Raw genomic sequence first — 26,838 nt, forward strand, 5'->3', positions numbered from 1 at the left:
GAGTTCTTCCTTTCTACTGCCGTGTGTTCAAGCCCAAATGCTGAACTCCAATGATCTAGAAATCAGTTTTCTGAGAAAAAGTGGCTTGTTATTTTTAAATGCTGAATATGAAGAGAAGACTCTAACACTGAAAAAGTTCTTCTTGTCCAGAGCCATTCCTGATGGGGCTGCTAGCAAAGATCCACTCCCAAACTCCAGCTCCCAGTCCTCAGCGGGTGATCCACACTGTGCTACCCTCCCTGGGTATGTCCAGCCTTCCTGACCAGAACAGCTTGGTCTGCCGGTTCAAGTCCCATGCAGCATGGGGCACTCGGCAACGTGCACCCTGCGAAGGCATATAAAGTGTTCAGAAACCTGCTGTGGTGTGGGAATGTTTCCAGATCAGGGCTGAGGTGAGCACACAGCACACCCCCTACCCCATTAGTTCTGATCTCTTCCGAAGGTGAGAGTCCAGTCTCTTCAAACCTTTTTATTCTTTGGTTCAGGGATTGAACTCCGGGGGCACTTGACCACTGAGCCACATCCCCAGCCCTATTTTGTAGTTTATTTAGAGACAGGGTCTCACTGAGTTGCTTAGGGCCTCACTAAATTGCTGAGGCTGGCTTTGAACTCCTGATCCTCCTGTCTCAGCCTCCCAAGCCGTTGGGATTACAGGTGAGCGCCACTGACCCAGCTTCTCTTCAAACTTTTTATAATGATAAAATTGTAAGATGTCATTTTCACAGAAAGACCATAATAAATATACCACCTTTCCAGATGGAGCTACTTAGACCATCTTACTTTATCCAGGAATTTCCTCTGCAGATTAACCAAGGGCAGACCCATAAAATCCTAAAACTAAGTCTAAGAGGCAGTCATGGACCCCACTGAGGGCTTGAGATGGACATGGGGAGCATCCAAACAGCAGTTCAGCAGAGGGGTGTGCACATCTAGGTCATGCTGAGATGCCTGTGGTCCAGGCTGCTGTCCCCAAGAGACTGCTCCCCAAAAGGCCCCTCCTGACTCGCATGTGGTGCCACCCTTCCCCCATTAACAAGAAAAACTTACAATGCTCAGGAGTTCGCAAATCCATGCACGTTAGGAAAACACACAGAAACAGAACCAGACACATGAAAGTCTCCTCAAGCTTTTCAGAAATACTCGTTTCCACAAAGCCCCAAGAACCAGTATTTCAAATCATCAGCATTTTGCATGTAAAATTTGCATGTAACCCTGGGCAGGGGTTGTGGCTCAGCGGTAGAGTGTTCGCCTACCACATGCGAGACCCTGGGTTCAATCCTCAGTACCACATATAAATAAATAAATAAAATAATGGTATTGTGTCCAACTATAACTATTAAAAAAGAAAAAACCTGGGGGCTGGGGTTATGGATCAGCGGTAGAACGCTGGGTTCGATCCTCAGCACCACATAAAAATAAACAAAATAAAGGTATTATGTTCAACTACTTCTAAAAAAATAAATGTTAAAAAAAAAAAAATCTGCATGTAGCCCCAAGGGTACTTCACATGCCCAGCACTGTGAGTGAGCTGCATTCCATGGGAAGTGTCCCTCCTTGACAAAGCCATGGTCACCAGAACATGCATCTAAATTATTTTGTTCATTATGTTTTGTTTTAAATACAAATTTCCTCATAGATTAAAATATGACAAACATGGCTGGAATTTATCATGCAATGTTAAGAGACCCACATGAAACTATTCTCCAAATCCAATGTTTCCTGTCCATTGAGAAACCCTGTCTTGCATGAACAGGGAAGACTCACTAGGTACCACCCATGACCAAAGACCCTGAGCCCTCTGAAGAAGGAAACATCCAGGATATGGTTTGTAGATTATTATCTTTTAGATTATGACATGTTTACATACCTCCATCCTTCAACTGACAGCATGCACCCTCTCCCCTACCCACTCACTAAACTGGGATTAGGGTTCAACAGCACTTTTGTTAAGAGACATTCACTCAGCAAGCCAAAGCCTCAAAGGAATTCTATAGCCATTCCTGGTTATTTGATGAATTTAAAAATCACAAGCATACATTTCTTCTTTTTTATTTTTACTTTTTTCAGCATAGGGGATTGAAACCAGGAGTGCTCGACCACTGAGACACAACTCCATTCCTTTCTAATTTTTGAAACAAGGTCTAACTTGTTGAGGCTGAACTTGAACTTGCAACTGTCCTGCTTCAGCCTCCCAAGTCACTGGCATCACAGATGTGGCCGCTGTGCTCAGCTACTTTCATCTGTTTTATGTACCAGCTGACTAGAGACATTTTTAGAAGAAAAAACTCTCAGGTTAAACAGTTTGTGCACTTTACAGTTGCTGTATTTCAGCACAAGTAGGGAGGAAAGCAGAAGACTGCCAAAGCAAAGAATGGGCAAGATTTCCAAGTCCTGTTTCAGATATCCAAGGTGAACTGCACAGACCCAAAGGAAACAGGCCTCAGGCATCCCATCGAGACACAGGAGTTTCCAAGCCAGTAATAGCCGAAGGCCTGACTTCCCAGGACCGCTGTTGCTTCAGTCCTGCACTCTAGACCTGCACCTGCACCAGCCTGGGTACCAGCTAACTCCCGCCCCCCATCAACCAGCACCTGCAGACGTGGCACAGACACCTCACTGACAGGCTGAAGTGATTTACCTGCCAGCCCTTGTCCGCAGTCCTGTAGTATGGATAATTTTTAGTGATGTGTGTATAAATTCCATTTAGGGTGAGTTGTTTATCAGGAGCCATTGTAATCGCTTGTACAATTAATTGTGCATAGGAGTAAGGTGGCTTTGAATCATCCTGTATTAAAAAAAAAAAAAAAACAGTATTAAAATAAGCATAACTTTTTTTAAACTAAAATTCAGGATTCTCTTCTGTAAGTGTTCCTTTGACAATTTTCAGTTTTTGATATTAAAAAGTAATAAAATTTGAAAAACATGTAGGAAAGAAATACAAAAGTATAGAGTGGTAGGAAAAGATTAAAATCTCTCTCTCTCACAGACACACACTCTCTCTTTCCAAATGGCAAAAACAAAGAAAAACCAGTAAAACAGGGCAAAGCTGCCCAAGCTCAGTGAAATGTGACCTGAACCTTTGACCTGTGGCAAAGAGCAAGCCAGTGGGAGTGGGAGGAGCAAATCTAAGGGGAGCCCCAGGTGCCCATCCCAACAGGAAGTGCCAAGCTCTCAGGGGAGAACTGCCCAACACACGTCAGCCAGTTGCACAGGACGTGAGTATGAAGACCCAGAGGCAGGTTTCCAGCTCCAGGTCTGAGGCAGCTCAGGCAGATACTGCATCCATGGTCCTGGGTCTCTCAGGGCCCTGGTGGCCCTTATCACTGTGACACCTCAAAATTCCACTTGCGGCCAGGCGCAGTGGCACACACCTGCAATCCCAGCAGCTCAGGGAGGCTGAAACAGGAGGATCACAAATTCAAAACAAGCCTCAGCAAAAAGCGAGACGCTAAAACAACTCAGTGAGACCCTGTCTCTAAATAAAATACAACACAGGGCTGAGGATGTGGCTCAGTGGTTGTGTGCCCGAGTTCAATGCCCAGTACCAAAATCATATCCACTTGCAACAGCACAAGTTGAAGGGAAAGTTCCCAGGCTTTGTCTGAACTTCTGGAAAACATACACACCAGCACAGTGAACAGCAAAGCAGGCAAATAAAAAAACAGTTTGTAGGGGCTGGGGTTGTGGCTCAGTGGTAGAGCTCTTGCCTTGCATGCATGAGGCACTGGGGTCAATTCTCAGCACCACATAAAAATAAATAAATAAAATAAAGATATTGTGTCCATCTATGACAAAATACATATATATATATATATGGGCTGGGATTGTGGCTCAGCAGTAAAGCGCTCGCCTAGCATGGGTAGGACCCAGGTTTGATCCTCAGCGCCACATAAAAACAAAGGCATTGTGTTGTGTCCATCTACACCAAAAAATAAATGTATATATTAAAAAAAAAAAAAAAAAACAGTTTGCAAAAGAATACATTCAAGATGACAGTACTCATACCAAGTTTATAGCTGACACTGTTTCAGGATAAACACAGGTTTCAGGATAAACCTAAGCCAGGACTTGGTGTCTCAGAGGGGCAGGCTGCATCCTGGAGCTGGTAGTGGGCACCAGGGTTCTTGCTGCCCTTCTCCAAACAGAAAAACCATACGAAACCCCAGCATCCAAAAGCCCCCATGTCTTACTTGTGCTGGCTAACATCGCCTGAGCACTCAGGCCTCGCCAGGCTATGCCTGACCTCCCACGGGAGCACACTGGAGAGGGCCAGGTGCAGTAAGGACCCTCAGCTGAGAAGTGACTCAGGTGGAGTCCTCGCAGCACTGGGTGTGGATTCAAGGCAAAACCTGTTACTGCTTATGCTGCCGTGTTTCCTTGACAGCTTCTTAGACACATTTGTCAACATTTTTATTGAAAATGCTGTTCACAACACACACGTTGGCTAAACAGATTTTGTAGGATGAGCACCAGTACAGCCACGTGAGGTGGAAAAGTCTGGACTCAGCTGGCTTCCTTGGCACCCCACTTCTGCTGTGGCTGGCGGAGTTCTGAACCAGAGAAGGCTGTCGTGTACTCTTTGTACACAGCTGTGGTTCACTCACGCCCAGGGCTGTGCCACGTCCCTCCACACAAACACAGCACATGGTACAGATGTGTACGTGAAGCATCACCATGCAATCTGTACTGTATTCTTCACCTAGCTCTATATCAAAAGCACATCCCCATTGATAAATATTTCACATGCCTCTGACTGGGCCACCAGATCTTAGTCACTGTTCCCCTAGGGCACTCATCATGGTTTCAATTTTCTGTTTTATACCAACTTCTGTCTCTTTCCTTTAGACAAATCTTTGAAGGATAAAAACACGCAGGGTTACAGTGTGGTCATCAACTACGTTGTCCACCTAGGGACAGATGCACCCTCCCAGGCTATCTGTGAGCCTGCCTCAGCTAAAATGCCACCCACCTCTTAAAGCACTGGGCTATGAGCTGTGAGCACCAGGACCTCAGATGCCAATGACAGAGCCTCAGCCAACACTGAGAATCGCTCACAGAATCAGCCCGCATCACTGCACCATGAGCCACGCTCAGGACACTGGTACACATTGGCCCCTGCCCCCCGGGCCCAGCTGACACTTACAAGACACTTACCTTTGGACTGTCTCCACCTGAGGCTTCCTTTTCATTTTCTGGCTGTGAGTTGTCAGCCATTAAGTTGAGGTCAGATGGTATCACACGGCCCATTTTGTACCCTGAAGACCCGGCTCCCCGGGGACTAGATGGGCAGGAGTTTGCAGCACTGTGGAAGAGAAAAGGTTCCTTTAGCCTACGAAAGAGTACAAATGCTATGCTTCAATAAGTGGCTCTAAGCTGGGCACAGTGGTGCACGTCTACAATCCCAGTGGCTTGGGAGGCTGGCACTAAGCAACTCAGTGAGACCCTGTCTGTAAATAAAATACAAAATGGGTCTGGGGATGTGGCTCAGTGGTTGAATGCCCTTGATTTGAATCCCCAGTACCCAATAAATAAATAAATAAATAAATAAATAAATAGATAGCTGGCTCTGAGGTCAGGGAAAGAAAAACACAAAAACTTTTGAGAATTGAGAGAAACCTCTGTATCAGAATCAACAAATTTTTGTGCAACTTAGGTCACTCAAGAAGCAACATGGATATTCTGTGTTGTCATCCTGTGAAGCTCTAAGACAAATTCTCCGGGGGCAGTGGGCCAATCTTCACCAGTGAAGAAACTGAGGCTCTTCCAGAACTTACCAAGAACCCAAATGACACATGGTGGGTCTAGGGACACAGAGTACATGGTGAATTGAAGTAGGGTACAACAGGTAACACTGGAAGGGCAGGGCCACAGCCCAGCTAGTCCAGAATATGGGCTGACCAGCAAGAGCACATGGCACTTTCCCCACAAGGTGGGTGGTGGGATCCAAGCCTGAGCTCCATGCTGACCACAGGATGTGTGCGCTGGGACAGTCGAGAAGCAGCAGTGCCTTTGGGCCACGCTCATTCTGCAGTTACCACTTACATTATGTGAAAAGAATGAGCTACTGAGATGGCATGATGCCAAGATGGCTCTCCCCAAAACCCTTCAGCTACAGAGGTGTTTGGGGAAAAAGACAAACATTGCAACCATTTAGATTTCTGGGAAAAAATTAACCAAGAAACCTAACACTCACTTTGAGAAACACTGGAAAAGAAGATCCAGGAGGCAGAAAAAAGGGAGAAGGAACAGGGAGGGTCTTGTTGCCACACTTTGGTGGCACCTCAAAGTTCTGTGGGTGCCCAGCACATGTGCCTACCCATTAAACATTCTTTACTGAATGTCAGGACTACCCTGTCAGGAAGTCTGGTAAGGGAGCAGGAAGAGAAAGGCTGTTCCCCTGGTACGTACACTACAGTCTGAAGACCAGGCCCCTCTAAGAGTGCAGGTGCAGGAGCTGAAGAGCCACCATGGGCTTAGCTGAGGAAGCGCAAATGTGTAGGATGTGCCGGGACAAGCAAGGGACACAATGATGATGGGAGGGACTGAGGGAGCCGAGTCAGGACTGACTTCAAATCCAAGGCTGGCGTCCAGGTCGCCATAACCTGTGGCCTGCAGCCTTCAGAACCACTGCTCCCACCACACTGCTCACTGAGTGCTCAGCAGCAGGCTCGCTGGCTTCGGCGTACCTGCCACACAGTTCCAATTAGTTCATTTGGTCATGAACAGGTCCCACAAGGTGGAAAGAGAAGGCAGTGCCTTCAGGCAACAGTGCTGCCCCTGGACAGTGGCCTGGGCATAAGGGTCTGGCCGCAGCTGTGACTTGCACATCTGCTGATGAGTGGTACTGAGCGTCTTCCAGTGCACTCACTGGCATCAGTGTGTCCTCTTGAGAAATCCTTTGGTCAACTTTTCAACAGGGTTCTTTATATTATAATGGATATTAACCTCTTATCAGATACAATTTGCATATATTTCTCCCATTCTGTACATTGCCTTTTCTGTTCCCTTCTTTCCTTCCCCTCCTGGGGACTGAACCTAGAGGTGCTTTTAATTTTATTTTGAGACAGGGTCTCTCTAAGCTGCTGAAGCTGGCCTTGAATTTTGATCTTCCTGCCTCAGCCTCCTGAGCTGCCTGGCTTCCACTCCACTTGAGAACCAGCAGAATGTAGCAGGCTGGCCCAGTCTCATGCACACGATGCGCTCAACCTAACATGCTCCAAGAGCAAAGTCAGTCTCCTCTGCACGCTCTGCATGAAGCTAACAGCAGTGCACTAGTCACAGGTTCTGCCCGTGAAAGCCAGCATGGCCGTACTTAGAGCGCTATCCTCTGCAGCTGAGGGGCCCAGTCTCTCAGAACTTCACAATGAACACCTGGTTACCTCAACATGGCCAAGTCAAAGTACAAGCTTTCAGAATATATGAAACCGTAACAAACTAAGAAACTAAACATTCAGATCAAACCCTGACTTTACACCAATACCACAAATCATAAATTTAGACTCCATTAAAAAGAATCCATAAGGGCTAGGGCTGGGGCTTAGCGGTAGCACACTTGCCTAGCATGTGTGAAGCACTGGGTTCAATTCTCAGCACCACATAAATAAAAAAATAAAGATACTGCATCCATCTACAACTAAAAATTAAAAAAAATAAATAAAAAAAGTTCTATCAACAACTAAAAAATTAAAAAAAAAAAAAAAGAATCCATAAGTAAAAATAAGGGACATGTGGGAATTGCATTTTTATAATGCAGAAACTGAAAGCACTGTCCTAAAACTCAACTATTTTAAAAACCCTCAGAATATCCTTCTCTGCTTAAGTCACCTGCAGGGAAGGGAGATGTCATGCTGGGACCCACAAGCACCCACCCACCAGTCCCTGCCCTACCTGATGGTGCCCGTGGGGGAAGGGAGGGGGCTGATGAGGTGGGCCATGGTGTCTGGAATGTTGATGGTCAGGGGCGAGATATGTGGCTGCACAGGCTTCACCGGGGACTCGGGAGCCTCCTGCTTCTCCCTTTTTTCGCTGGACAGGGCTGTGAACGTTATCTTGATGTTTGTGCTCGGAAACCTGAATGTGCACCTGGAAAAGAAAGGTCAATGATCAGTGCCTGTCTGCTACTCACCAGAGTCCATGAGCATCCCAAAAACACTGCAGGCAAGGACACATACCTCCCCACTCTGAAGCTCTCCATGTTTACGCATCTCTTAAGCAAGTGAGGTATTTCTTGAGACACCAGTGGTATCAGCCAAATGGGACAATTAAAAGTGTAGGCCTGAAAAACTTAGTATGCACTGCTCTTTAAAAGTAAGTGTACAGCCAGATGTGGTGGTGCATGCTTGTAATCCCAGCTGCTTGGGAGGCTGAGGAAAGAGGATTGAGAGTTCAAAGCCAGCCTCAGCAATTTACTGAGGCATTAAGCAACTCAGCGAGACCCTGTCTCTAAATAGAATATAAAAAAGCGCTGGAGATGTGGCTTGGTGGTTGAGTGCCCCTGGGTTCAATCCCTAGTACCAAAAAAAAAAAAAGTGTGCAGGGCTGGGTTACAGCTCAGGGGTAGAGGACTTGCCTAGCACATTTGAGGGACTGGATCCAATCCTCAGGGCCACATAAAAATAAATAAATAAAATAAAGGTATTGGGTCCATTTACAACTAAAAATATTTTTAAAAAGAGTATGCAAGGGCTGAGGATGTGGCTCAAGCGGTAGTGCGCTCACCTGTCAAGCGCGTGGCGCTGGGTTCAATCATCAGCACCACATACAAATAAAGATGTTATGTCCCCTGAAAACTAAAAAATAAATATTAAAAAATTCTCTCTCTCTTTAAAAAAAGAGTATGCAAATATGTTTTAGATCTTATAGCAGATTTAAAATAAAAACTTGGATCTGAGGAAACAACTCAATGGTAGAACATTTAGCTAGCATGAATAAGGCCCTGGGTTCTATCCCAGCACTGTAAGTAACAATAACAAAACAGCAAAAAATAAATAAATGAATGAAAGAATAAATGAAGAAATAAACAAATTAATTAACCAGTGGATATAACAAAAAAACTAAAATAAGCATACAAGTACATGTAAGTATATCTGGGTCACTAAGTCATCAATAATTGTGTGATGATTTTATTTAAGAAAGAAAAACCAGCCAAGCATGGTATGGTACATGCCTATAATCCCAGTGGCTCACAAGGCTTAGGCAGGAGGATCACAAGTTCAAGGCCAGCCTCAGCAATTTAGCAAGACCTTAAGCAACTTAGTGAGACCCTGTCTCAAATAAAAATACACATACAAAAAAAAAGGCTGGGGATGTGGCTCGGTGGTTACCCGTTCCAGGGTTCAACCCCCAATTTACAGACACCCCCCCCTGCCCCCAGCCCAAGCAAAGAAAGACAAATCAACCAGCTGTGGTAGCCACACCTGTAATCCCAGATGCTCAGGAGGCTGAGGGAAGGGAATGCAAGTTCAGGGCCAGCCTGGGAAACTTAGCAAGACCCTACCACAGAGTGGTAAAGTGCTTGCCCTAGCATCTGCCATGCCCTAGGTGTTGTATCCCCTGGTACCACCAAAAAGAGAAAAAAAACCCTATTATTTTTCACTGAATAAACAAGAGCCAGAGACCTTGAATCACAGGACAGGCTTGCAACTGAGCCCTCTGCTCCACTCCAATTCAGTTTCCTACCTGTGACAAGTGGTATAAGCCAGATCCCTCCCAAGAATAAGATTCAAGACAGTCCTACAGACTCCCACGGCCCTTAAGTCTCAGCTCTGAGCCAGTTACACAGCACCCTACTGTAGGTCTACAAATGTGGAGCTTGGCTCAGCTTCTCTGGGTATCCACCCCAATGTGGAGCCCAGCTTTGCCTACAACTCGTCCTACTGGGTGACTGACCAGAAAGGTTCAGCACCAGAGGTCACAGGTCCCTTCTACTCCCAATGACATCTTCAAGGTGACAGCTCTGCTTGGATTAAGAAGGGCCCATCAGGATTCAAAGGTGCCTCCAGGCTCATGGTGAGGCATAACTTCCATGGAGCACTACTCAAAGGTGACCAGGACATGAGCTCTGCCCTTCAGACGACTTAATGCTGTCACCACGGGAGGGAGGGGTCTGGCCAGATTTCTGTCTTGTCTCCAATGTACTCAAGAGTCCCTACTGCTAGGTCATGACAACAGAAAGGCGCTCACGGATGCCAGCACGCACTCCTGTACTCTCCCCCAGCAGAATCAGCCAAATCCACTTCTGTTCCTTAAAAATTACACAATTTGGTATTCTGCTGTGGTAGCGTAAGAGACTGGGTGACCCTCCCTCCTCTCGACCGCCAAGGGGTCTTTTCCCTTTCTTTCCTTTGGGAGATGCACCAGGACAGAGCAGAACCTTACAAAGTAGCAGCCCCTTCTTGGGGTCCAGGACACCACACTGTCAGATTCCTGCCATCTAAGGGCTTCTCACTTCTTACTGGACCTTCCTTTTTCATAGGCCCCCAAAGTCCAATGCCCAGGCTTACACTGGATTCCACATTCTCTGTGTTCACTTCTGGGGAGCTCATCCAAGGCCTCAGATCTTGAGCTCCATCCACACACAACCAAATGCCTCCAAGCCCCCTTTCCAGCCTCCACATCTCCTCCACCGTCCCAAAGCCTCCACCTACACCAACACTGGAACTGAAACAGGGCTCCCTCAGCCATGAATAGCACCCTCATATGCTCAGGCCACAGAGCAGAAGCCAGCGCGACCCACCAACTAATGCTGTCGGCTCCCACTATAAAACACACCCACCATCTAGGGTGCAATTACACACAGCTGCTCTGCCAAAGACCCTGTTAAAACAGAAGAACATGCTCCTTCTTGCCTTCCAGAAGATGCTCCCAAATCACAGTTCAACAAGGACTCTTGTCCAGATGATATAAAAAGCTCTCTGAAGTTGACAAAAGAAAACAAAACCCCAGCTACAACAGAAGCAAAAGACTTCACCAGACACATAAGCTAGGATAACATAAAAGTGGAAATAAACAGAAAAGGATGTTCAACATCATGAGCCACGGGAGCCAATGCAAACCATGATCCCAGAGCAGCCAGGTTTGGTGGCCACACCTGTGATCTCCGAGACTAGGGAGGCTGAGCCAGGGGGATCACAAGTTCAAAGACAACCCAGGAAACTTAGTGAGACCCTATCTTAAAATAAAAAAACAAAAAGGGCAGCTAGGAATGGTGACACATACCTATAATCCCAGTGGCTCAGGAGGCTGAGACAGGAAGATCATGAGTTCAAAGCCAGCCTCAGCAAAAGTGAGGCACTAAGCAACTCAGTGAGACCCTGTCTTTAAATAAAATACAAAATGAGGCTGGGAATGTGGCTCAGTAAATGAGTGTCCCTGAGTTCAATCCTCAATGCCCCCCCCAAAAAAAGCACAGTGGTAGAGCAACCCTGGGTTCAATCCTCAATACCACATACAATAATAATATCAACAACAATAAGGTAATAAACTCAAGACAGCACCATACACCTATGAGAACAGGTAAAGCTAAGAAGTCCGACAGCACCGCTCATGGATGAAGATGTAGAGAAATACCTCTCCTATGTTGCTGGAGGCACATAAATGGTACACCACTCTGAAAGTGAGCTTAAACATACAGGTATAATAAAACCAGGCGACTGCGCTCCTGGGCATCTACCCTGTACAGATAACATGTTCACACAGAAACCTACAAACAAACACGCATGTTTCCTTGTAATGACCAAAACATGAGAACCACCCAGATGTCCTTCAACAGGAGAGGAGCTGAGTGCGATTCACGTGGATCTTGAGGGCATTTGCTCAGTGGAAAAAGCCAACTTCCATGTCTCACATGACATACTCAATACGATAAAATCACAGACACAAGCACAAAAGCACAGGCAGCAGAGGGTAGGGCTTGTGACTCAGAAGGGCAGCACCAGGAAGGCCACTGTGTGGCAGAGCCTACTGTACTGGGATCGCAGAAACAACTCAGATACCTGCAAGTGGGACATGTGACAGGATGACAGACAGAATGGGAGACATATCAAAAAAGAACTCATGCAGCCAGGCTCACACCTTAATCCTAGTGGCTCGGGAGGCTGAGGTAGGAGGATCCCAAGTTTGAGGTCAGCCTCAGCAACTTAAGAAGGCCCTATGCAGGGCTGGGGTTGTGGTTCAGCGGTAGAGTACTCACCTAGCATGCGTGAGGCACTGGGTTCAATCCTCAGCACCACATAAAATACAATAAAGATATTGGGGGCTGGGGATATAGATCAGTTGGTAGAGTGCTTGCCTCCCATGCATAAGGCCCTGGGTTCAATCCCCAGCACTACCAAAAAAAAAAAAAGAAAGAAAGAAAGAAAGCCCTAAGCAACTCAGTGAGACCCTGTCTCTAAATAAAATACAAAGGCCCTGAATTCCTTCCCTAGTACCATGGGTGTGGGACAAAAAAAAGGGGGGGTAGGGGAAGCCTGTGTTCACCTAAACTCACCAGCTGCCACACCTCCACCCAGATCACCTGCAAGGAGATTCTCAGGAGGTGAGTTCACCCCCAGTCATGCTGCATAAGGCCAGGCAGGGATGCTGACGACACCCACAGTGCAGCCATGGGACAGGTCCCACCAGAGAGAGTGATCTGTCTAGCATCCCAGGGCCTGGGCATCCCCAACCAGCGCCTGCCCTGTGCTCAGGCCTTGAGGTCTCTGTGCACCCAGGAACCAGTCTCTCAACCAGTAATGTAAGTACACATGGTAAGGATTCACAGACACAGAGGGCCCAGAAGGAAACCAGCCTCTTCTACCAACCTCATCACTACTCCCCGCCAAGTCCCCAGGGGATACTACTACTCTGGGTCAGCCCTTGTGATTCACCTCTACTCCCCTTGTTCTTCAACTCCTTGACAGCCCAGCACATTCCCTGATTCTGTCAGCCCTGTTTCTATGGGTGGATACATAGGGGAGCTGTCCTCCAACAGGATGTAAGCTCCATTAGGGCAAAGTCCTGGCCTAGAAAACTCACTGCCACATATAAAGCAGGCCCTCAGTAGCCATTCATTCAATCAATGAAAACGTGCCCAATATTTTATATTAAAACGGTAATTAGAATACGCAAATCAGGGAGCTGGGGTTGTGGCTCAGCTGTACAGCACTTGCCTAGCACATGCAAGGCCCTGGGTTCGATCCTCAGCACCACATATAAATAAATAAATAAAATAAAGGTATTGTATCCAAGTACAACTAAAAAACAAATTAAAAAAAAAAAGAATATTCAAATGATATGACCAAAACATCAGGAAAGCCACAACTGAGTACCTTAATACTGATTCTTCTTCTCTGTGGTATTGAAGACTGAACCCAGGGCCTTGAACATGCTAGCCACACTATTTCCACTGAGTCACATGCCCAGTCTTTTTATTTGATTTAGAAACAGGGTCTCAGGTTGACGAGAACTGGTAATGCTCCTGCCTTAGCATCCCAAGCTGCTGGGATTACAGGCATGCGCCAGTGTGCCCGGCTGTCACAGCCTCTTAATCCCCAGCAGAAGATTTGAACCATCACCCCCAGGCCTAAAAAAGTGGGAGAGCGAGATCTCATTCATCACTGAATGTTTAGCAAAACAAACTGGATGGCTGTGAGAACAGCAGAGCAGAAGACAATCTGGGTTTGGTCATCTTTGTCATAGCCATGCTTGATCAGTAAGAGAGAGGGTATCACTAATTTGCTGAGCCTGGCTTCAGCCTCCAGAGTCACTAAGATTACAGAGGAGTGCCACCACACTCAGCTAAAATTAATAATTTCTAAACGGGGATGTAGTTCAGTGGTAAAGTGCTTCCTAGCATGCCCTAGGCCCTGGGTTCAGTCCCCTGTGTGTGTATGTCTCTCTCCCCCACACTCTTACACACACACACACACACACACACACACACGTACGTACGTACGTATGTCAGTTCTTTTCTCCAGAGGGCAAATGCTGTCTACTGTATTGTTTATTCCTTGTCCATCCTGAAATTTTGCAGAGAGCTACCTCTGACCAGCAGAACACACACTTCTGACCTGTCCACACCAGACAGAGGCCTCTGCAGTGTGCACAGTGACAAGAGGGAAAGGCCAAGCTGCCAGCTCTGTGTGGACAGCCATGGGTCCTCAGGTGGCCTATGTGGTCTACTGCTGCTCCTTTAGCTTTTCCCAACAGGATCTCACCCTCCATGCTACTCAGCACAATGTCCACAGACCATGGGAGGACGTTCTTGTTTGCACTGATGCCCAGTGTTTCCAATTAAGAACAGGAGAACTGACACCAAGAAGTAGCTATCTCCAAAGTACAGGATCCAGGGACACACTATGGGATTTCAAATGAGGACTGGTGTGATCAGGCCACCTGCCCTCAGAATGTTTGCTCTCCTCTGTGCTGGCCATCACTAGACACTGATGCCCAGCCCTATCCCAAAAGTGACAACAGTATCTCTGTGTCATAATCTAAGAGTAACCTTCTGGGCTGGGGATGTGGCTCAAGCGGTAACGCACTCGCCTGGCATGCGCGGGGCGCTAGGTTCGATCCTCAGCACCACATAAAATAAAAAAAAATAAAGATGTTGTGCCCACCAAAAACTAAAAAATAAATATTAAAAAGTTCTCTCTCTCTCTTAAAAAAAAAAAAAAAAGAGTGACCTTCTACATTTATAAGCCATGAAATACATTTAAAAGCTATCCATAATCCTTGTAGTTATCTATTTCTTGATCTGGTTTCTGATTGCATGAGTAACCACTCCTGTCTATAAAAATGCACAGGGCTGGAGTACAGCTCAGTGGTAGAGCACTTGCCTAGCATGTGCAAGGCCCTAAGTTCCATCCCCAGCACTACAAAGACAAAACAAAACACCCCTCACCAGCTACATTGTTGTAGGAACAGACAAGGCAAGGTACCGAAGAGAGCAGGAAACAGTTTTATTTGGCTGCAGCCAGGTTCAGGGGGCACAGCTTTTACCATAATCAATCAGTCCCCTGAACCCTGAATTCAGGTAGTTTCAGAATTTTATACACAGCATCTAAGGGGAGGGGCTCAGAAGTTTACAGTCTGTAGAAGTTCACAAAAAAGCAGCTTTTTCTTTCACTATTCTGGGCAAGTTAGCCCTTCAAGGACAACACCTGAGAAGGGGAGAGCCTCTTCTTTCCTCTCTTTCCTCCCCCTGCCAGCTGTTACCATGGAGCCCAACTGGTAACTTCTCTTATCCTAGAAATGTGGACATCTCAGTGAAGCCCAGCTCAAGGCCAGAGGCCTTGTTCACACATTTCTATAAACTACTATACTGGATACATGTTTGTGAAAAACTACTAAGAGGGTGTCCAGCACCTAGAGTGCTGATTTCTTCCCAGCCAGTGGCCAAGTAAAACAGGGCAACACAAAAATAGAAAGTTTCTCTACACTGAACTCTTTTGTAGAGACTCTTTTGCTGACAGTCTTAAAATCAACCATGGTGAAGATTTCTGGAAAAGCCCAGTTAAGACTTTTCTGTGGAGAAAGGGGATGTCACTACTAACACTCTCTCTCTCTCTCTCATATATGTGTGTGTGTGTGTGTGTGTGTGTATATATATATGTATATATGTAAATATATATGAATGACAGGCACGCTTTTCTGTACAGAGTATACTTTGGCAAGTTTCCATGCAGATGCAAAATCAACAAAGTATGATAATGTGACAGGCACATCTGGGTTAATGGTGCCATTTCCTGTACTTGTATGTCAACAATGACCTATTTATGTGGATTGTGATTATGTAGGTACTCATGTAATTTTCCCCCCTGTACCGGGAATTGAACCCAAGAGCAAATAATCGCTGAGCCACATCCCCAGGGCCTTTTTGTATTTTATTAGAGACAAGGCCTCACTGAGTTGCTGAGGCTGACTTTGAGCTCGAAATCCTCCCATCTCAGCCTCCTGAACTGCTGGGATTACAGATGTGCACCAACATGCTCAGCTTATTTTTCCATATCAATATATTCAAACAAAATACACTAAAATTGTTTTTGAGTTCTCTCAGTTACCTATGAAATCTCTAATCCCCTTTTAAATAAAAAATTGTAAAATAATTATGGATTAGCATTACAGTTTAGATCTGCACCGTCCCAAAGATTTAAAAGCTTGGTCCCCTTTTAAAAGAGGTGTGGCTTTGGGGAAGTGGCTGGATCGTGAGGCTCTGACATCATCACGTCATCAGTGGATTCTGGTGTATTAGTATTCTGAAAGGTCTACTGGGAGGTAGTGAAAACTCCATGCAACTGGGGTATGGTTGGAAGAAACACACAACAGAAAGCAGCCCTTGGGAACTGTCCCTTGTCCCTGGTCTCTCTTTCCACTTCCCAGCCGCCATGAGCTGAGCAGCTTTCCTCCACCATGATATTCGGCCTTGCCTCAGTTCCAAAGTAGAACATGGACTAAAACCTCTGCATCAGTAAGCCAAAATAAATTCTTCCTCCTAAGTTGTTCTCGTCAGGTATTTCAGTCATAGTGACAAAAAACTAACACAACTGCTTGCCTCATAAATCTAAAAAGACCCACAAAATACAACAGAACAAGGGAACAGAAATACCTGGCAGAGTAACAACCACAGGAACAGATCCTTGTGGGCTCTCCTGCTCCTGGACACTGGCGCTGGGGACAGCGCAGCCCAGGTTTCTGGCCTGACTTTTCCAAAGCCTGATGTGTCTCCCCAAGTATGGCAGCTTTCGCCACTGTTGCACTCAGGGTCACTGTTGGGGCTGCAGTGCCTGGAGGATGTTAGGCGGACAGAGATCATGGCACGTGGCCTGTCTCAGTTCTTGACAATTTCTAACATGCCATGTTCTTCAAATACACATTATTGATTGATTCCCCCAGTTTTGTAACAGAGTTCAGTATAGAATATGAATCTGTTTGCAAGCTTGAGAAATATGATAAAAATAATGGGAGAAAAGGGACAGGTCAAGAGATGCACAATTTGGCCAGGTGCATGCCTGTGGTCAGAGACACAGGAGGATCTTGGGTTCAAGGCCAGACTGAATGAGACTCTGTCTTGAAATAAAACAAAAAGGGCTGGTGGTGTAACTCGGTGGTAAAGCACCCCTACCTAGTTCAATCTGCAGTATCAAACCAGACCAAATGAAAAATAAAAAAAAGATAGAAAGAAAGAGAGAGCACAAAGTGAAAAGAAAGCCCAGTAGCAGTGAGCAGGATGGCACATCCCTAGGTAAGAACTGACCAGCAGTAGCACCCCAGCAGAGAGTGGACTGTTGAGCACCTGGAGGAGTTGTACATCTCAAACTATGCAGATACTGGCAGCACTACACCAGGCAGAGCAGACCCACCTGGCAGTCCCACATAAGCCACATCTCCTGTACCTGAAAGGATACACTGAACACCAGCAGCTGTGACATACTGGAACAGAGCGACCTTCTCCCAGCCTGCCCATTCTCCTCCTATTCTGGTCCAAGGTGTCTTCGTGTTGAAATGGAAATTATTATAAAGGAGACAAGCATCCTAGAGTCCTAAGTTACAAACTCTAAGGCTTCCAACACCTGATCTTTTAACTAACATCATAGGATCCCACAGAAATAAGTCATATTTAAACAGATCTCTAACTGGAAAAGTTAAATCTACAGTCTTTTTTTTTTTGGGGGGGGGGGGGGCAGAGTATGACTAGAAATTGAACTCGGGGCACTCGACCACCGAGTCACATCCCAGCCCTATTTTGTATTTTATTTACAGGCAGGGTCTCACTGAGTTGCCTAGGGCCTCGCTAAATTGCTGAGGCTGGCTTTGAGCTCGAGATCCTCCTGTCTCAGCCTCCTGAGCCACTGGGATTACAGGTGTGCACCAACACGCCAGCAAATCTACAGTCTCTTTATGCAAAGCAAGTTCAGCTCACTTGTCAAACTGTACCCAACAAATGGCTTTCAAAACAGCACTTCAAAGGGGTTCCCTGCAACAACCCTCGTGTCCCTCATTCTCACGGTGCAGAGACAGACATCCTTCTGGGAAACACTTCCCCCATCCTGGAGTTTCCTGACATGGCCCTGGCAGCTTCTGTATTTCTTACAGCACATTACAAGGTTAGAGGAAAAGGGATCTCACTTCTTCATATCCATGAACTGGCACCTCATAAAGGCGGAGCTAGAATCAGATCCTCTAGAATACCCCAAAACCCTGCAAACCTATGTCTGTGGTTCTGAGGAGCAGTGCTGCCACTGATATAGGACCCACCCTGGTGCCACGCCACATCAGAGTGCAGCTGACCCCGGGAAGAAGTTGGCTGCTGTGTCTTCTGCATGCAGAGAAGAAAAGGCTGAAGGCCCAGGCAGAGCCCCTCTGAAGAGCAGCACAGGAAAGCTGCCTTCAGCCTTGGCTCTTGCCTGCCGGTGGCACAGCCACTGCTTCCTTAGTCCCAACATTCTTTCCTGCTGTGACACAGATAGCAGATGCTGACCAGAAAACCCCCACTCAGCAAGCTCCTCTCTGTTGACACAAGACATGCCCAAACACAAATCAGAAAGTTATGAGGATAGGTCTGGAGCCACTCAGTTTGAGGGCACAGCAGAAAGCTTCACAACTCCTTGCACTCTGTCATTCTGCACAAGGAAGCAGCAGCCTAGCAGGCATGGTGTCTTGCAGATGCAGTCAGGGTCAAAGCAGAGCAGCAGAAGGCCTGCAGATACCACCACTGCCAAGAGCCCAGTGTCATCACCAGCCACAGCACAAAGTGACCCCAGGGTCCTCACAGGTGTGCTTACAGGACACAACTGACCTGGGTCTGAGCAGAGGAGACAGCAAACATTTGTAGGGCATCCTATAAAATAACTGACTTGCCACTCCAAAAATATCAGTATCAGGAAGACAAAGGTGGAGGGACAGTAACAAATAAAAGTAGACTGAAGAGAAGGGAGCAGTCATGGGACATGGGGTCAGGATGAAAGGCATCTAAGAAAGGTCAGCAAGGATGGAAGTCAGTGCCAACCATGCTGCATGTGGGCTGTGGTTTCTGAGAATGATTCTGAGAAAACACCTGTGGGAATATTTGGGTTGAAAAGGCATCAGGGGCACAACTTCCCCACAGGTGTTGCACAGGGGAGGAAGGAGTGGACAAGTGGTAAAACACAAATACTTGGGGACTCTGGGAAACTAGGAATTTTTCAAAGAAAAAAAAAAAGTCAAGCTTTCATAACGTCTGAGGCAAAAGCTCACATATCTAGGTCCAAACCAGACTGGGTTTTGGACTTGGTCCAGTACACAACCATCAGTACTTCACAGCCAGAGAAGACCTGCCTGCAATATAGCCCTTCGATCACCCTTAGGCCCTGTGCAGCCTGTGATGTTCAATCACATCAATCAGTCAAACTCCACAGCTGACACCTGGCTGCAATTCTGGTCCTGGGAGTCAGCCTCCACTGAGGCAGGGGTGTAGGACCACAGGCAGCACCATGACACATTCATGCCAAGTGTCTTTTCCTGGTTCCTGAGTCTGCACAAAAGAGGTCTTAAATCAACACACCAGAGTTAGAGGAGTGGCTCAGAGTATGCCTAGCATGCATGAGGCTCTGGGATGCATCCCCAGTACCACAAAAAAAAAAGTAGAGAAACCAAGTACCAGGAACAGACCTGTATCTCTCACACTGTTGGTGTGTGAAAGCCCATCAGCTTTTATTTGTGTGTTCACATGTGCACATGCACATGTAGCACTGAGGATTGAATCCAGGTGCCTTTTTTTTTTTTTTTTTTTTTTTAGTTTTAGGTGGACACAATATCTTTATTTTATTTTTATATGGTGCTGAGGATCGAATACAGTGTCTCACGCATGCCAGGCGAGCGTGCTATCACTTGAGCCACATCCCCAGCCCTAGGGGTGCTCTCTTGCCAACTTGCCCAGGCAGGCCTGGAGCTTGTGATCCTTCTGCCTCAGGCTCCTAAGTTCTTGGGATGACAGCTATGTGTCACTGTGCCCAGCTTTGTCAGTTTCTTTGTAAAGCAAATGGATACTGGCCACTGACCCTGCTGCTTTACTCCAGGATTATCCTCCAGGAGTCACGAGAGCAACCATTCACAAAAGCTCACATAAACAAGTTCACTGTAACATGATTCAGAATGGCCTGATAGCCAGCAAGAGATGAATGAACCTACAAATGGTGGCTCATCCACACAAGAATTCTGTGCAAATACCCCTCAATAACCACAAAGAGAAAACAGTCCACATAAGTAACACGGATGAACCTCAAAGTCAACATGTCAGACCAAGAACAATGGCACAAGCCTGAGGTCCTAGGGGCTGGGGAAGCTTGGACAGAGGACCTCAAATTTGAGAAGTGGCAAAAAAGGTGACTAAAAAAACACTTTGAGAGCTCCCACACACAAAACAGGGTTGGCCAATTCTCAAACCATAACAATGTTTGACTGCCATGTACATTCATATAACCCAAACCTCAGAAGGAACCTACTTCGTCATCATAAAGGCTATATATGAAAAACCCAAAGTCAACTTCATAGTAAATGGGGAAAAACTGAAAGCATTTTCTTCAAAATCTTGAACAAGACAAGGACATCAGGGGCGCCTGGGGCTGTGGCTCAGTGGTAGAGTGCTCGCCTAGCATGTGCAAGACTCTGGGTTCAATCCTCAGTACCACATACAAATAAATAAATAAAATAAAGGTATTGTGTCCAGCTACAACTAAAAAAAAATATTAAAAAAAAAAAGAAGACAAGGACACTCATCACCTATTTAATATAGTACTAGAAAGTCTAGCCAAAGCAATTAGGCAAGAGAAGGAAATAAATAAAACTGGGAGAGGAAGAAGTCAAATTAACACTGTTTATAGATATGATCTTACGCTTAGAAGATCATAAAAGCTCCATCAAAAGACTGCTAGAGCTAACAAATAAATGCAGCAAAATAGCATGTAACAAAATCAATATACAAAAATCAATAGCTTTCCTATATACCAATAATTAATCTGCTGAAAAAGAAGATCTAAGAAGATGTTGAGTCCTCCCATGTTAATGGATAGGCAGAATAGTATCAAAATGGTCATGCTACTAAAATCAGTATAGAGATTCAATTAAATCCCCAGCAATATACCAATGACATTCTTCACAGAAGAAAAAAAAATCCTAAAATTCTTTTGGAAGAATAAAAGATCTAGAATAGCCAAAGCAATTCTAAGGCAAAAAAGTAAATCTGGTGGCATCACAATAGCTGGCTTCAAGTTGTACTACAGAACTATAGTATCAAGAGTTGCATAGTACTGGTGAGGCCAGAGTTTGGAGTTTGAAACTCTGCTTCTGCTGGTGGGTGATCTGAACAAGACGCAGGCCTCTGCAGTTAAGAAAGCCTGTTAGCAGCTAACCACAGCAGGAAATGCCTGTCAGCATCAGCTCCCAGGGTCAGAGTTGGCAAAGACAGGGAGTGGCACTTCGCAGCTCTGTTAAGGGCAAACAGTGCCCTCCATTGTTGCAGCAGACCCCACCAGCTCACCACCAGTTTCTTTCTGGGTTCTTTTCCTGTGAGTTTGAAGAATGAAACACACAGATAATAATGGAAGGCAAAGTGAAAGGAGAAGGATTTATTCAAGTGAGAAGAGACAGAACTCTCTTAGGATGAGAGGGGACCTGATAGCAGGTAGCTAGCTGATTGAGTGTGCTAGTCTAGGGGTTTTTGTAGCACTTGGGTCAACACTATAGGTTGAAATTTATGCTAATTCGAGTTTGTAAAAGTACCGACGCTACTGGTTCAAATTTATGCTAACTTCCTTTCATGTCTACCTTACCTCCCTTTTCCTGAAGCTCATGGGGACTTGTGTGAACTCTTGGGGAATTGGGAGGTTGAGATTAGCAGATCATGGATACTCAGAAATGCTGCGCCATGTGGAGTAAGGCACCCACACAAAACCCAGGCTGGGCTGCGATGGTACTACCAATTGGTATGCTGTGGTTTGCCATACTTCAGGCCTGCCATGTACACCAGCAAGACAGGCTCTGCATGTCCTGTGCCCACTACTTAACATTCAAAACTGCCTGCATGGCCACTCCAGGATAAAAGCTTGGCTTCACTGGCATAAAAGCAAACACATAGACCAATGGTACAGAATAGAAGGCACAGAGACAAACCCACAGAGCTACCGTCATCCGATCCTTGACAATGCCGCCAAAAACATGCATTGGAAAAAAGACAGCCTTTTAACAAAGGGTGCTGGGACAACTGGATATCCATATGTAGAAGAATGAGACTAGACTTTTCTTACCTCTCACCCTACACAAAAGCCAACTCAAAATGGATCAAAGACCTCAAAATTAGACCAGAAATTATGTAAGTCCTAGAAGAAAACAGGGTGTCAACACTCTAGCATATAGACACAGGATTCTCACTAGGACCCCTAAGGCTCAGGAAATAATGCCAAGAGTGAGTTAATAGATGGGATGACATCAAATTAAAAATCTTCTGCACAATAAAGGAAATGATTAGGAATATGAAAATAGAACCTACAGAATGGAAAAAAAAGATCTTTGCTTACTGCTCTTCTGACAGAAGATTAACACCCAAAAAATTTAATACCAAGCCAGGCACAGTGGCACACACCTATAATCCTCCCAGAAGCTTGGGAGGCTGAGACAGGAGGATCCCCAGTTCAAAGCCAGCTTCAGCAATGGTGAGGCACTGAGCAACTCAGTGAGACCCTAAATAAAACACAAAATAGGATCAGGGATGTGGCTCAGTGGTTGAGTGCCTCTGGGTTCAATCCCTAGTACCCCTCCCCCCCCAAAAAGCCAAAAAACAAAAAACAACAAATAACCCAATTAATAAATGGGTAAATGAACTAAAGAGACACATCTCAAAAGAAGAAATATAAATGGACAACAAATATGAATTATTAGCAATTAGGGAAATGCAAATCAAAACTACACTAAGATTTCATCTCACTCCAATCAGAACAGCAGTTGTCAAGAATACATTAATAAATGCTGGAGAGTATGTGGGAACACTTTCACTATGTAAATTGCATGGGGGTTCCTCAAAGGACTAGACATCGAACCACCACATAACCCAGTTTATACCACTCCTCGATATTTATCCTGAAGAATTAAAGTCACCCTACCATACAGATACACACATACCCATGTTTAAACTATCGACTAGCCTAGGTGTCGGCCAACAGAGGAAAAAATAAAGAAAATGTGGTATATACACACACTATGGAGTTTTATTCAGCCATAAACAAAAATGAAAGTATATCATTTGCAGGAAAATGGGTGGAACTGGGCTGGGGATGTGGCTCAAACGGTAGCACGCTTGTCTGGCATGCGTGCGGCCCGGGTTCTGATCCTCAGCACCACATACCAACAAAGATGTTGTGTCCACCGAAAAATAAAAAAAATAAATATTGAAATTCTCTCTCTCTTAAAAAAAAAAAAAAAGAAAGAAAATGGATGGAACTGGAAAGTATTAGGTTAAGCGCAGTCAAGGGTCATTATGTTTTCTTTCACATTTGGAAGCTAGAGAGAAAAAAGGAAAATAAAGTTGAGGCAGGAGGGTCTAATGAAGATGAAAGGGAGGTCAGTAGAGGAAAGCAAGCAGGGAGAGGGAGGAGGGAATGGAAAGGGGAAATACTGGGGAAAGATATTGGCCAAATTACACTGTTACATTGTGTGCATGTATGAATGTGTAACAACAAATTACAACTATAATGCACCAATTAAAAAAATAGGGGTGGGGCTGGGCCCCATGGCCCACGATAATCCTAGTGGTTCAATAGGCTGAGGCAGGAGGATCACGAGTTCAAAGCCAGCCTTAGCAAAAGTGAGTCAGTGAGACCCTGTCTCTAAATAAAATACAAAATAGGGTGGGAATGTGGCTCAGTGGGCAAGTGCCTCTGAGTTCAATCCTTGGTACCAACCCCCTCTCATAAAAAGAGGCAGGGGGCTGGAGCTGGAGCTCAGTGGTGGAGCACTTGTGTTGAGCATGTGTGAGGCACTGGGTTCAATCCTCAGCACCATGTAAAAATGAAGGGGAGGGGAGGGGAGGGAAGGGAGAAAGAAAGATAGGTAGGTAAGTATTGTGTCCACATTCAACTAAAATAAAAACAGCTATTTAAAAAAAAAAAAAAAAGCAAAAAAGGGAGACCATTATGCTCAAAGGTCCCACGAACCTATCTCTTGTTTCAACAGTATTTGGACAGATGGACCCAGGGAACCCCTTTCTTCTACTTTTTACTCTCCATTTTTTATCTCCATTTGCAACCTCCAGGACAATCTTCTCACCTACCTCCTGTTTCCAGAACCAGCCGACGTTGCTTTTTGTGGTTAGCTCCTCACTGCCAATCAACCACAACCTCCGCGATTCTTCCACCTAGGTGGAGACTACTGCCAACTGCCTAGTCAGGGAGCCTTCACACCTACCTCCCTCTAGGCTACTGCTCTGACTGTGATGACATGGCTCTGGAGGGCCTGGGGCATTTCTCTGAGAACTGGCAGAGGAGTAACATGAGGCCATTATGGATCTCCTGAAGTTGCAAAAACAGTGCAATGGCCACACCCTCTTCTAGGATGTGCAAAAGCATTCTCAAGATGAGTGGGGCGGGCGGGCTGGGGATGTGGCTCAAGCAGCAGCGTGCTGGCCTGGGTTCAATCCTCAGCACCACATCCAAACAAAGATGTTGTGTCCGCTGAAAACTAAAAAATAAATATTAAAAAAAAATTATCTCTCTCTCTCTTAAAAAAAAAAAAAAAAGATGAGTGGGGCAACACCCTTGACACATGAAAGCTGCCACATGACCCAGGATAAGAACCTGGGCTGGGGCTGGGGCTGGGGCTGAGTGGTAGAGCACTTGCCTAGCTGTGAGAAACTGGTTCAAATCTCAGCACCACATATGAATAATGAATAAAAAATAAAGATCCATCAACATCCAAAAATAAAAAGAACCTGAACGAAGCTCTTTTGGATTTCATACCTGGGTTTTGTCCACACAGACCCACATATCTGTGACTTCCTGGAGAACCACTTCCTCCATGAGATGAAACTCACCAACAAGATAGGGGACCACCTGATTAACCTCTGCCATCTGGTGGGACACCAAGATGGCTTGGGCAAGTACCTCTCGGAAGGACTGACCCTCAAGTACAACCAGAAGGACCAGGAGCCCAGTGAACTGTGATGGGGTTTCTTTGCATATCCTGGCATTGGGCTTTGGCCTAAACCTCTCCCTCAAGCCCCAAGCCAGTTTTTTAATCACCCTGGGGCCCCTCCCAAGCCTTGCACTAAGTGAAAATAAAGCATACCCCACCCCAGCAAAAATAAATAAAGGAAAAAATTAAAAAAGGTTTGGGACATGATGGCACACACCTGTAATCCCAACATCTCAGGAAGGTGAGGCAGGAAGATTGTAAGTTCAAAGCCAGTCTCAGCAACTTAGCAAGGCCCTAAGCAACTTAGTGAGACCCTGTCTCAAAATTTAAAAAGTTAGGGATGTGACTCTGTGGTTAAATGACCCTGGGTTCAACCCCAGAACCAAATAAGTAAATAATACAATTTTTTTTTTAAAAAAGGTTTTGTTTTGCTCTGTGTAAACCATACCTCAAAAAGTTTACCTGAGCTGGGTGTGGTGGTACATGCCTGTAATCCCAGCAGCTGGGGAGGCTGAGGCAGGACGATGGTGAGTTCAAAGCCAGCCTCAGCAGCCTCAGCAAAAGTGAGGTGCTAAGCAACTCAGTGAGACCCTGTGTCTAAATAAAATACGAAATAGGGCTGGGTAGATGGCTCAGTGGTTGAGTGTCCCTGAGTTCAATCCCCGGTACCAAAAAAAAAACATTTACCCAAAGCTGGATGTAGTGGCATATACCTGAAATCCCAGCAGCTTGGGAGACAGGCAGAGATAGGAGGATCACAAGTTCAAAGCCAGCCTCAGTAACTTAGCGAGGCCCTAAGCAACTTATGAGACCTTGTGTCAAAATAAAAAATAAATTAAAAAGGACTGGGGATGTAACTCAGTGGTAAACTTCCCTGGGTTATAATCCCAATCGCCCCCCCCCCCAAAAAGGAGTTTACCTGAATGTATAAGAGACAAAATATAGGTGTTTTTTTGTTTGTTTGTTTTTAAGAGTTTACTTAAAATAAAATAGCAATCACACAGGATCGGAAAACTAGTCAGAAGCTGTGGGGAGCCATTAAGTGACCACGCCTTCCAGTCCTGATACAAAACAGGGATCTGAAAGATCACTGCAGTCTGGCGCGGTAGGTGACTGGGGACTTCGTCTTTTCCCCCCACTCAACTGACAGCAAGGCCAGTTGTCTGAGTAGGCACACCCTGGGGTAGAGCTACACTCACCTGTTCTTTCGTAATCCTACCCCTTTGCCCTATTTGGGTTAGAATGTTCCATGGAAATTTGTTGAGAGCCACAGCCGAAGGGGCCCCAGCAACTTCTAGCTGCCAACTGATTGGCTCCTCTGCGGTGATGCTCATTGGGCTGTTTCCCCGCCCTTTCAGACCACGGAGCTGCTCATTAGGGGACTTTTTTAGGCTCCATCCACAGGACCCAGCCAATCGTCCTCGAGAGCAGGAGGATTGTGGGAAGCCGGTGGTGGCAGCTGGGCTCTGAGGGTTTTTCCTGAGGAGCTGTTTTGTTTGGCGTGTGTGGTTCTAAAAACAAAGTTTCTTTCTTTTGACAAGTGGCTCCTGAATTGTGCCCAGCCAGACTGCGGCAGAAATTCCCTTTGTGTGTCCCCTTCTCTTGCTTGCCTTTGGGTGTGGCCTTCCTAGCTGTCAATCAGCCTGCTGACAGCAGACATCAGGGAGCTAGACTCACCCCCCCACCCCCCAACCTAACCCC

General features: G+C 45.8%; 1 protein-coding gene across 1 annotated transcript in view; it reads right to left on the reverse strand.

Annotated features, from left to right (window-relative positions):
• Positions 1-26,838, reverse strand: part of Foxk2 (forkhead box K2) — a 60,569-nt gene that overhangs the window by 12,396 nt on the left and 21,335 nt on the right. The window contains exons 2-4 of the mRNA XM_076870227.2: positions 7,888-8,082; positions 5,155-5,302; positions 2,639-2,785 (exon numbers count right to left, since the gene is read on the reverse strand). Coding sequence (XP_076726342.1) covers positions 2,639-2,785; positions 5,155-5,302; positions 7,888-8,082 — 490 coding nt within the window. The remainder of the gene's footprint in view (positions 1-2,638; positions 2,786-5,154; positions 5,303-7,887; positions 8,083-26,838) is intronic.

Source organism: Callospermophilus lateralis, chromosome 11 (genome assembly GCF_048772815.1).
Source record: "Callospermophilus lateralis isolate mCalLat2 chromosome 11, mCalLat2.hap1, whole genome shotgun sequence".
NCBI lineage: Eukaryota > Metazoa > Chordata > Mammalia > Rodentia > Sciuridae > Callospermophilus > Callospermophilus lateralis.